Genomic DNA, 12,558 nt, shown 5'->3' on the forward strand with positions numbered 1-12,558 from the left:
TAAACGAAGGCGTCTGCATCAAGTCATTGTCTGATCTCATGACGTCTTCTTGTTTTCTTTGGCTTCTTTTTCTTCTTCTTTTAATTATTTTTTTTCTTTTTTGTATTTTCTTCTGGAAATGTTGTGAGATGTTTGAAATGACTGATGTAAAGTCTGAATTAAAGTAATACTTAATCTATAACAAAACGGGAAACATGTCTGTTTGATGTTCACTTTAAAAACCACCTTGACTACGGGAAATATTTCATAGTATATGTTAGCATCATCTGAGGTAACATCATTATATTTCCTTTTCTAACCACCGCCGTTTTCATATCCAACTCTCCAAATACCACAAGGTATTTCTATTATTTCTTTTTCGATATAAGATTTAGTCCCAAATAATTCATACTTGTTCATGTCAGATAGTGAAACGCTCTCCCTTTGGAGCTGTGAAATCCTAAGGATGTCCCTGACACATGAGTTGTTACGATGAAATTTGAACCTGTACCATTGCACAGTGAAAGAAATAAAACGTCAACATGATATCTTAGAAATTCAAAGAAAAGTTTGATTGAATATATAATTGCACTTTCTACGGGTCCAAATTCATCTAAAAAAAAGAAAGATCTCAAAGCATCTCAATGTGCATTCAGAATGACAAAAAAAAAGTCATTAGTAATCGCGTTCGTCTCATGTTCTTGTTGTTTCTATTGTCTTGTATGTGAGTGTATTTCTAAGGCAACAATATTTACAAGGTGACTAACTTTGAAGATTCTGTTATTACACATCCTACACCAGTTATTGCCTGTGCACAATTTTCCTCCTGAAGTCGTTGTTACACTCAACAGTAGGATCCTATTTCGTGGAATGTTTCTCAAACCATATCTGTCCTTTTCTGCGAGACAGAATGCAGGCCGGACCTCGTTAAAATGAAACCAGTTTCGAAGATCTTTATGTTGTAGTTTTTTTCGGCCTTTTCTAATTCTTTATTCACTTTGTTTCGTTATGCGTATACCAAATTTCCAGCCACTAGGGATCGAAATGGAGCGGCAGCCGGAAAAAATAACAACAACAACATGGCGATACGTGATGGCCACTGCCAGCTTTGGATGAATTAACAACGATAAATATCTGCAAAATTGGCAGGATGTCCAAATACCGACGGCTGCAAATTATGAATGACCTGCAAGAGTGTTTGCACTATCCTGAGGCATGCTCAGAGTAGGAAAGTAGTTGGAATGTATAATGGCCATCAAGTACTTGTGCAAAGAATAAGGAGGATTTGGAGTACTGGTCAAGGAGGAGTAAGGATTCCCTGTTCGTTTCATTACTTCATTCGAATTCCAAATAGATTTATCTGATAGTAGCTTATGGTGAACTCTTCGTACTGACCTTGAACATTGCTGAAATCTGCATTTTGAAAAATGGTTAACACGTTGTTTGTTATGTATGTTAAAATGTATGCTTTTGTGTATATCTACTCATGTTCCGGTGTTCGCACTTGATGCACGGGACCTTGAAGAGCATAAAATATTTAAACGCTTTGAAATAGCAAAGTGTTAAACTACATGTTACAAATGTCATCTCCCTCTGCATGTTTGCATGTTGTTCTGCTTTGGTTTTAGTGAGCAAAATGCATTGCGTTATAAATATTGCAAGTACTCGATATCCTCTCTGATTTTATACGCTTTACAAAAATGTCGTCACTTCTTGCCGCCTTGCACCGCCTTGTAGTACAGCTCCATGGTGGAAGCCATGATTTGAGGTATAGAACTGTCAATAACGGACTGTGGCAGACGCCCTCCCAGATCCACGTGGTAGTAGTTCGTTATCTTCACCTGATTTCTGGGGGAAAACAAAAAGAAACAATGAAAAATTAAGTAGTTGTTACGGCTAGGGCGTCTTGAATGATAACACGCATTATCTGTCATGTATTGTTTTGTTTTTCACTGTTAGTGATCAGTTGAGATGGGGCTTCAGGTTTTTAACGTGTTTTGTTGATGATTATATTTTTTTGAGATAATGAGAAACATCTTATAAAATGTGAAGAACACATAATTTTAAGAGGAATTCAAAGTTTATTTGATGAAAATCGATTATAAAATGCCTGAGATATCCAAAACAAAGCGATGCTAATAAAAGGTAGAAATCACCTTTTATAAGGATCACTTTGTTTTACCTTGTTTCTGGATACCTCGGCCATTTCAGAACCGATTTTCGTCACAAACTTTTAATTCCTCTTAGAATTGTATGCCCTTTAACATTTCACAAAGTTTGGGTTTTTTTCTATTAAAGTAGGCCTATATCATGTAAATTGCAAAAGGTAAAAGCTGAATCCTTACCTCAACCAATACTATGCCATCCCTTAAATCCACTTGTAATGGAAGACAAAGAAACAATAGTACCTCTGGACCCTACGACAAATAAGAGTATCAATGTAACTACTAATGTCAGTGGATACGATTGTTCTGTGAAACTGTGGTATTCCGAATGTCAATTTGCACCAAATTCTTAGATTAAAATAAAGGAGTGAAAGGGTTGGTTGGTCGGTAGGTATCATTTTGACCTGTTGCCTTCACGTGACGATAATAACTGATCCACGGCACACATGGTTCCTGTCAGCGATCGTTTTCAGTCGTTCATCAATCGTGGTTACATTGCTTAAACACGTTTTTACGTCTCTACTGGTGCCAACCTATATGTCATGAAAAGAATTCGACCACTTTAAAAAAAAAAAGTGAATGGTTGTAATGACGACAGTAATGAAAGGACGTGGGAAGAGTGGGAAAGAGGAGAGAGCCGGGGATCGGAAGAGATCATATTGAAGTTTTATTAGTTTACCGCGCTCAGTGGATCAATGTTTATGGTAGTTTAGTGGCGATTAAGACAGCGTCGAGTGAAGATTATTAGCTCAATGGGAAGGCTTCATTCACTTGATATTGTCCCGGACGATCCGTCTCGGTAGCTGTGTTATCACAGCAGTTTATCGTTATCCTTTTTTTTTTAGTTCAAAATTCTTGGTAGACCATAAATGGGTGCGGGGAGTAATTTGCCGGCACCGAAATAGCCCGGCGTGTGATTGGCTACACAATTTCTAGCTCGAGGAGAGGAGAGCGCATGGATACACTGCCTTGAAAATTGGGGACAATTTCAGAGAAATTCTCAGTCTGACCTACTGGCAATACAAAGAGAAAGAAAAATAAGAAGGAAAAAAGTGTTCGAGGTGTAGCCAATATCGGCTTATAATTATGCATATTCCATAGGAACGCAGACTTGGGCATCTTTGCTGCCTGGAACCTACGGGCCTCTTTTCACCCCGTCCCCCTAAACTATAGGAAATTGAAATTAGGTTTCCAGGGCCAGTTCGTCAGATGACATGTCGGATGTTGGTGGAGGCGTTGTATTACCTCCATAAAGCAATAACGGGCTAAACCTGATTCGTTTACTGTGAACACAGGTGCGTCAATGGAACATGTATGTTTGTCGGAGGTGGGGGAATAAAGCTGAGTCTGCTTTTGTGAGGTCGTATGTCCTCTTGAAAGCAGAAGATATGCTACACCTGCAGGTCCTACGTCCGAATGAGAATTGACTATTGAGTTTTTCGAATGGATTTACATGGTGTCTGCAGGGTATACATCTTTATCTGAAAATGAATCCAGTGCATGTCCCAAATACTGTATGCATATATAACTAGGACTATAATAGGCAATTGTGTTGAACGTTATCTCCATGTTGAACTTTTCACATTGAAATTTTACATCTTTACATGTTGATCATTTTACATATTAACTTTACATTTGAACTTTTCCATTCCATCATCTATATTGTAAGCCTTTGAACAAAACTTAATTACCTCGCGAACAACATATCTCACCCAACACATCCTTTGCTGCACACCCGCACGTGCACACACATGCACACGCGCATACACAAAATATTGATTAAGGACCTTCCACAGTTACTCTACACGCTGTATCGTATCGACACAGAAGAGTTATAGCGTCGGTTGCTTGAGACATGAGAGAAAATCCCAATGTCCTTCAATATTTTGCAGGCAAATTAAAAGTTGCCCAACTGATGTTCATTTGCTCGGGCCCGGCCCTGCAGGTATCTATAGTCGTTGCGTGTTGCGTCCGCAAAGGAATGACAAGTTGGATTGATTGAAAATCCCGCCTACAGGGTTTCATCTCAAATCACCCTAAACAAGAAACTAAAAAGTAATACAAGATGATGTAAGGCTATGCCTGGCTTAATGGTTGTCCGTGCAAGATACACGTGCGCTATGCATCCATTTACGATGCGCACCCATGATGCACCCTGGGATGGAACACATAAAGGTGTGCGCGTGTAAAAAAAAAAAAAGAAAAAAAAAAGGGAGATTAGAGAAGCAAATCAATAAATGACTAAGGAATTGATTACGTTTATGATAAACAGATTACCGATTGTGAATGACCATACTCAATTAATCATTCGTTAGATATTAGATATTATTATCACCTGAAACGGGAGGAAATATCCATGAACCATTTTAACTATGGTCAAGTCGTGGTGTTCTAATACATGTATGGATACCTCTTTTTTTCCCCAAAAAGTCGCAGTCCATTTCAAACAGTTCACCCTATAGAAGGCAACAGTTATTTTTAGAGGAATCGAAAGTTGAAAGAAGTTAGATAATGTCACATCTGTATAGAACCTGCATTGGGAGTATAGTACCTAATTGCGTACACGTTGTGCTTCCGCCTATGTGAGCATGTGGGGGGACTTCCCAGCTGTTTTTGAATAAGATCAAGTATATGAACAACAAATTTGGACGGTTAAAGCGTAAGAGTTATAGGTCATTATTAAATACACAGGCCAGTATGGCAATCTCATCAGGGTTAATGCATTCATGTAACTGCCAAAGCGGTCTATTTTGCCTTATTGCTGCGAAAGTAGAAGTTAATTGAGCAGTCGCGGCTAAAACCAAAGAATTATTGAAGGGCTCCTTCCATACAGCTTCTTTCTGCCGACCCCGACGGCAAAATGAGCTAAAGATGCATGGTTGTCCATTAACGGAAAATGAGGTACAGTCACAAAAAAAGGAAAAAATGGATCATTACGCCTTCATTGATAGTTTCTCCTGTTGTTGTTGTAGATGTTGTTATTTTTGGAGATGCATTTCATCCATGAATGCACTGTAGAGGGTAGCATCAAATTAAACAAGTTGGAAGCGCAGCGTAGATGAGGCGACTTTGACTGGTTGTCAGGCGCAAATAACGGATTTACTCATTCAGTGCAAGTGAACTACAACATTATGAAAAAGAAGTAAAAACAAAAAAAACAAAAAAAAACGAAAGACGGTACAGTGCTCTACCTTGTTCCGAACCAGACCGTCAATGTAACCCCTTATCTGCGAGTACCAGAATGTATGAATAGCCGAAAGAGTCAAAATGTGTTTACCTGGATCTTCTCTGTGCTTCCCGTCATTAAAAACTCCCTGTCCACAAGTATTCTTTTATAGGGTTTAAACTGCTGAGCTCTACTTTCTGAATGAAAAAAGTGGTTCTATTTGACTATTTCATCATGAACTCACGATAAAAGAGGCATACCCGACGACAACTTATAGATTTTTAGACAATGTTATCCAAAATAGAGGAATGTTTTCGTATAACTTGGGTTATGTTTTAGTTGTTGTTTCCATGAATTGGTCAAAAATGCAGTCAATAGCTTAGTAAGCAGTTAAAGTGAAGCAAAGAGCGTAGTTTTTTTTCCTAGGCATGAGATATCAGCCTGGCACAAACTGTACTCTCTCATTTCTCTACTCTGCCTAAAAATGCATTATGCCAGTAAAACGTCATGTAAAGCTTGCATACCACAACCATTAAGTAGACCGCTGTATTCTAGTGTCCTTTTCTCTTCTTTTTTTTTTTGCGTGAAGACGTGCATTTACACGCACACGCACAAACACACACACAAACACACACACACAACCAATAACATGCACAAGACACACACACATAAATACAGCCGGTGGCAGGACAGGTGAATCTCGAGCTTCGGAAAACCTTACACCACGTCTGTTCTCTCTCGAGACACTGTCATTCATTGTGACGATTGCTTTATAGAGTAGAGTTTCTTCCTACTTAATCCGTGTAATCCTAGCGTGCATCACTGTGGACCTGCAATTCGTGAACTCCACGCCTCATCCTCTTTAATTCAGTTTAAGCGCAACGCGGGAAAAGCAGGTGAGTAAATATGTTAGCACGAAAAAAAAAGAGGAAAAAAGGAGGAGGAGAAAGAAAGATGGGAGGATTCGGAGCCAGAAATGCTGTACTTCCGAGTTGTGCTCAACGAATCTTGTAAAGGAGTTGACAATGGGATTTCAAGGAGGATTTGCTCAAATCACGATCCTGTGTTTGCATGCATGTCTTGTCAACCACCCGAGTGTGTGGATTGAGACATTAAGTCGCTAAAAGGCCAAAAAGCAGGAAGGGAGAAATCGTCGTGCGCTTTAAGATGCAGCAGGCACCCCCTGCGAGCACACACGATGTGCTCCTGAATTATTTCATAATCCCTAACATTGTTTTGTCCCTACTGTCTCGCGTTAACCTTGTAGTTTTCTTTTTTCTGTTATATTCACAGAGCGCACTGAATGACTCCCCCAAAATATAACAGCCTTTTCGTTTTCATACGCTATTTACTTTATTGGATGTCCGTGTGAACTTTTCTTTTTAAATGTGTAGGCGTCTTGGTTTCGTTGATTTAACCAGTTGGATTCCCCCTCTTATCACGGGACAAGGCTTTCATTCTCGGGTTCCCGAAAATCACATAATCGGTCCCTAATGACGCGAATAGGTTCGCTCCGGCGCCTTGTCTCATGGGGAGAGTGGTGGAACCCGAGGTGTAACAAGAGGATTATTCATAAGGCCATCTGATACAGTCCATCGCTATTTTGCGAATCCCACCACAAAAGCCAATGACCTTCTGCTAGGCCGTCAAACAGAAGGTGCCCGGCGATGTGGTGTGTGATCATCCCGCTAGATCGCTTTCAGCCACTCCGCCACAATCAAGTTCTGGCTATCGCTATCGCAATATGATTTTCCCTCGCTGAAAAATTGATGGATATCTGAGCGCGGAATGATATCAGGTAGTGCGGAATTATGGACCGGGGCCGAGAGCGAACTGTCTGATATTTTTTGTTGTTCGACTGCATGGCACGTTTTTGAGAGCAGTTTAATTATGAATGTTCACCCACACCCCAGAGAAAGTTTTTTTTTATTTTTTTTTTTTCATTCAACCACACGGAGGCGCGCGGATGAAAAACAAACGGATTGTGGTTACTTTTTTAAGTTTTAATGGCATTTAGGGATCTTAGTCTGTGTTTATCTAACTAGAAACGCTTTTCAAAAGGCCTATACTTTATGTGGATACTACGTTAATTTAAAGATCATATAACACCGATTAGGAAGTTGAGACTGCGTAGCTCCTTTGCAGCGTTCGAAGAGTTTAACACGATGTACACACTCTTCAAAACGGCTTTGGGATTGAAGAGAGGCTTAAAATTGTCATTTTAATAGTGTTTCAAACCAGATATGAAAACACTTTTGCGTTTATCTATATCAGGAAAATGCCTGATATACGCTTGGAATTGTGATTATGCCTATATAGGAAAAACTTATCATAAAAACTTTTCACTTTTCAAATACAATTCAGAACAAAATACGCTTTTAGAAATGTCATTGATACCATTGCATTCTCTTTCTCTTTTCTCTCCCCTACCTCCCTTTCAACCCCCCCCCCTCCCTCCGTCTGTCGCTCGCTGCACTCATTCCCTCTTTCGCTCCCCCCCCCCCTTCTTCTACATGTAGTAAGCTAATATGGCTTATGTACTCATTTCGAGGATTCACAAAATTATGCCTCGGGCGAACGGTTACGTCAAATGTCAAACAGAGTGAAAATTTGAAACTTGAGATTAGAAATAACGTGAGCTCCGGAAGCAGCACTACTTTCGTTTTAAGCAGTGAGAATGCATGAATGACACTGAAGCATATTGTACGAGTTTTCTCAAGCAGAAATGCTGAAGCACGAGTACATCTGTTTCCTTAGCCCTGCATCCCTCATTTGCATTTCAAAATTGCCAGAAAGATGTTCATGGTAAATCTCGGGAATTAGATTTGTAATACACGATGTTGTTCTTTGTATTATTGTTGCTTACATGTTAGTTCTTTTCAGATAATTTTCCCCGTGCACTCTAAGCAATGGCAAACATACGGTGTACATACTGATTGTGTTTCTCTTCCTTAGTCCACACTATGTAGAATTGTGTTATCATTCAGATGGTCAGACAAAATTATAATGTTGACAGCCTGTTTATCTGTGTGACACATGCATACGATCAGCCTTGGAAACACCGGGCACGTAGGAAGAGTGTGTGATACATGCAAAAATAAAAAATAAAAATTTGAAAAAAATAGGAACCTATGGATTTGTCGTCAACCATTTCCAGACAATACATAGGATCTATGGCAGATTAAAATCCAAGGACGACTGAATTAATATCACCCCTCTCAATGAAGTTCAACTCGCACTTGTCATGTATTCACTCCAGATCCTGTTATAGGGCTACGGTGTCATTTTACGGTCGACACTTGTCAACTCTTACTTCAGTCCTTTTTCTATCGGGTATCTATTTATACGCCTTAGACGAGTGGAACTACATTATGGATGTCTTAGCATGCTGCACAATGACTCAAGTTTCTTAGCACCCATCCAACCCAGAACCTTCTAGAGCAGTGCACAAGTTCCCGAGTTGTCGTTAAGTTGCGGAAGCAACAGAAAATGTGGTTTCTGGCGCAACGTCGTCAACATGGCGTCATGGTATCGGCCTAGCCTACTTTGAGGCCATGCACGGCGCACTACACAGCCTAGCAACCGGAAGTGTGACGTCACCAGTTTCGCCAGTTTTCGACTGTGTTGCAATGCCAGTCGTAAAGATTTGACATCGAATTTTCACGACCGGTCATGGATTTTCAACCAATCACGCTGCAGTACACAGACGACAGCACAATCGTAAGCGTAGCTATGCGGTCATCGCATACCAGTAGTTTGCGATGTCGAGTCGTGCGACTGGTCGTGCGACCTGGCTTGCCTCCAGAGCCGTGCGGCCGGTTGGATCTTGTAGTGTGCCGTGGGCCTATAAGCTGCAGACGCCATAGCGAGCTTCACTTACTCTGGTAATACCGTGAAGTACGTTCCACACGGGTAGTTCCTGCCTCGCACTGGGTTATCCTTGGCTGGGTAGCTGGGATGGTCTATGCTGATACATGACGTCATAATGTAGTTGTCCTCGAGTTGCCGAGTGACCTTGAGGAGGTAGACAAACTCACGTGCCGCTATCAGCCCCATGAGTTGGCTGTGGGTTATTGCTCTGTACATAAAAGTTCCCTGTCACACAAAAAAGAACGCAATATCATCATTTTAAGAACCAGTGTTATGCGATCATCTTTGTCACTGTCACTGCATCATTTTTGTCACTGAAGAAAGTGAGATTTATGTTTATATATTATTTCATCGTGAAAAACGCGAAATAAATTTCAAATGAACTGAACTGAATACAACATTGTAAAGAATCAGACAACAATATAAAAACGTTAACATCTATGTTTATGCCACTGCTCAAATAAAGTACATTCAAGTCAAATCACTCAAAGAAAGGTTTAGCTGATAAGGAAGAAAAAAAAACATGAAATAAATGATGTCCTTTCATGCTTTTTACCAAATGCGATATCTGCAGACGAGGGGGGGGGGGGGGGATGTATATAAACAATCTATACCAACCGGAACCAGGCGACGTTAAATGGACTTGTGGAAAATTTTCCAAGTCAAACAAGATTACTGTTTGTTAAATTTTGTGAATAAGCTGCAGGGCAGATGTGACCGGGGGGAGGGGGGGGATGGGGGGGGGGATGGGGGAGGTAGGGGTTTCCGGCCCCAACCACATTTTTTTTTTTTTTTGCATAATACATAGGGTCTTACTACTTTTTTTTTTTTGCAGAAGTGTGAAGACTTCTTTTTTTTTTTGGAGGGGGGGGGGGGCTATTAACATCGGATTGAGTGGCCCTAGAAAAAATGAATATGTTAAGCCCTTCCTTTGTCAATCGATTAACTCCGGAAGTGGTTTTCTTTTCTTTTCTTTTTTTTAATCAACTGTCATCCAAAATGTCTCCCCCTTCATCCTCAAAATGAATCCTGTTCCCATAGACTTGGCCCGGAGCTGGACAATGTCAAGTTTTTTATAATCTATGATGTCTTATTTGGGGAGTCATTTTCCTTTTTTTTTTTATTTAATAACCTGAAGACATTTTTTTTTTTTTAGATTCATTATTTCTGCATGGTTTAAACTGAACTCCCCTCTCCTTTCCATCAACATAAAGGTATTGTAAAGTTTTAAACGAGTATTTCTTTGTTTTTTATTGTATCTAAACACTTCTTTTAAAAAGTAAATGAACTTCCAGTCACCCGTAAGGCTGCTTTTCAGCAAGTCTGTTTATAAGTCAGTAAAGTGCTTTTCTAACTGTTCATTCGTACGTATGAATTATGTATCTACTTAACATTATCAAATTATTGGTCGTTAGGAGCAAATCTTAAACAGACATCCCCTCATGTTTCGCGTTTATTCAATAATGTAGCTAATTTCATTAACTTGCGTGGGTTTTTTTCCTGTTTTCATCATACACCATGTACACATGGTCTGTTTCAACACGCTTTCCGTTCACGTCAATACACTGCCTCTCTGAGTGTTACTCACACATTTTTTTCTACATTTTCATACACACACACACACACGCTGTGTGTATTGTCTTACATATTGAATCGCCTAAACTGAATAATTGACCAAAATATTGACCAACATATCCAGGATGCCCCATGTACGCCTACTTCCGTTTTTTGTTTAACCCCGCGGGCGCATAGTCGTTTCGTATCTCCTTGCCGAGCGAAGTGTAATACCGCCATATTTTTCCCCGCAGTGGAAACGTTTATGAAGGCCAAATCGATTATCTTAAATGGCAAGGCACAATTTCACTTTCATTACCTCACACTTGGGGCTAATCAGTATTCGAGTCTCACGAATTTGCCAGTGATATAGGAAATGAGAGAATATCAAGATGGTGGGAAGGGGATCTTTATTCACAGTATGTTAGATCACCATGGAATTTGAAACTTTCTTGCTAGAAAGCCTAGAAAACAACCTTTATGAGTTAGATCAGATTTGTGTGTATAATCATGGAATTCGAAATTTTCTTGCAAATCAAAGAAAAAATCTAGAAAACAACCTGTAACATTTCGATCAGATTTGTATGAATAGCAATGGAATTCGAAACTATCTAGCAAGAAAGCCTAAAAAATAGTCTTTATCACTAAGATCAAATTTGCGTGTATAAGCATAGAAACTAAAACTTTTTTTTAATTACACACTTTATTTTTTACAAGCTAATACGATTCTTTTTTACTGATTTTCAGCATCAACTGTACAAAGTAATTTCTCCAAGCTTAGGGTCAAAGGAGAATAAAAGTAATGAAAAGAGAATGTTGTAAAGGCTAATCGATATCTATTTTATCACTCTGTTAATGGGTATTATGAGCTTGAAGATGTCTTAGACACTTACGACTGCCTGCTTTTCTTTCTCTCTGCTCTCCCTCCCTCCCTCTCTCTCTCTCTCTCTCTCTCTCTCAGACGCACACATAAACATACACATACACATACGCATACACGCACACGCACATACACACAACAAATAGCCTTCCTGACATGCTAAAATATCATCTTGTAACAATTTTTTACTCTGCTTCGCCGAACAATGTATCAGTTATAAAAATTCCTCAGAGAAAAGATGAGTGAGTTTTTCTTCCTGATGGAATGCAAAGTCAGGAGATAAAAACCGCTCCCAAAATGAAGGAGATATTATCGTCAGAAAATTTCCGTGATGAATACTTCATTTCACCACGGCACATTCTTCCCTGAGTGGAGGGAGGAATTATAGAGGTACTGTGTATCATGCTCCACGAACCAAATTCATTTGAAAGTTTCCTCTTTGTGAGAAAATGGGAAATTGATGGAGCATAACTTTTTCCCCATACTTCATGATGTTTCACTCAGTATGTTACTGTTGGCTTTAATGACATGCTTTTAATTTCTCCTCCAATACATTACTTCTTCTTTTTTTTACTCAATTACGCGTTCAAATAGTTCACTCAGTACAGATGTATAATATAGCAAAATTGAAAAAAAAAAAAACCGGCAATTTGGAAAATGTCAGCTATTGAGCTGAGATGTATACACATGAACTTCAGATCACTTGCAAATACACCAAATTCTGAAATTGCAATTAATGAAAATTGCACGCGTACTACGCGTTTATAAACAAGGCAACGTGTATGTTTCTGCTTACAAATATCTGACATTCAGTTTCCCATTTCACAATAAAGTTTCGAGCTTCTTAATTCCGGTTACAAGAAGGAAGAAGTTGACGAATGATAAAAGTGTGAAACGAAAGCTCTTTTGTCTACGTGTTTAAATGTTTAAGATAAAAACGCATA

General features: G+C 39.4%; 1 protein-coding gene across 1 annotated transcript in view; it reads right to left on the reverse strand.

Annotated features, from left to right (window-relative positions):
* Window positions 1-1,685: 1,685 nt before the first annotated feature.
* LOC140231060 (stAR-related lipid transfer protein 5-like) overlaps window positions 1,686-12,558 on the reverse strand; it is a 33,832-nt gene continuing 22,959 nt past the window's right edge. Inside the window, exons 4-5 of the mRNA XM_072311213.1 lie at window positions 9,191-9,405; window positions 1,686-1,827 (exon numbers count right to left, since the gene is read on the reverse strand). Of these exons, the coding sequence (XP_072167314.1) occupies window positions 1,686-1,827; window positions 9,191-9,405 (357 nt within the window). The remainder of the gene's footprint in view (window positions 1,828-9,190; window positions 9,406-12,558) is intronic.

This window comes from Diadema setosum, chromosome 7 (assembly GCF_964275005.1).
Source record: "Diadema setosum chromosome 7, eeDiaSeto1, whole genome shotgun sequence".
NCBI lineage: Eukaryota > Metazoa > Echinodermata > Echinoidea > Diadematoida > Diadematidae > Diadema > Diadema setosum.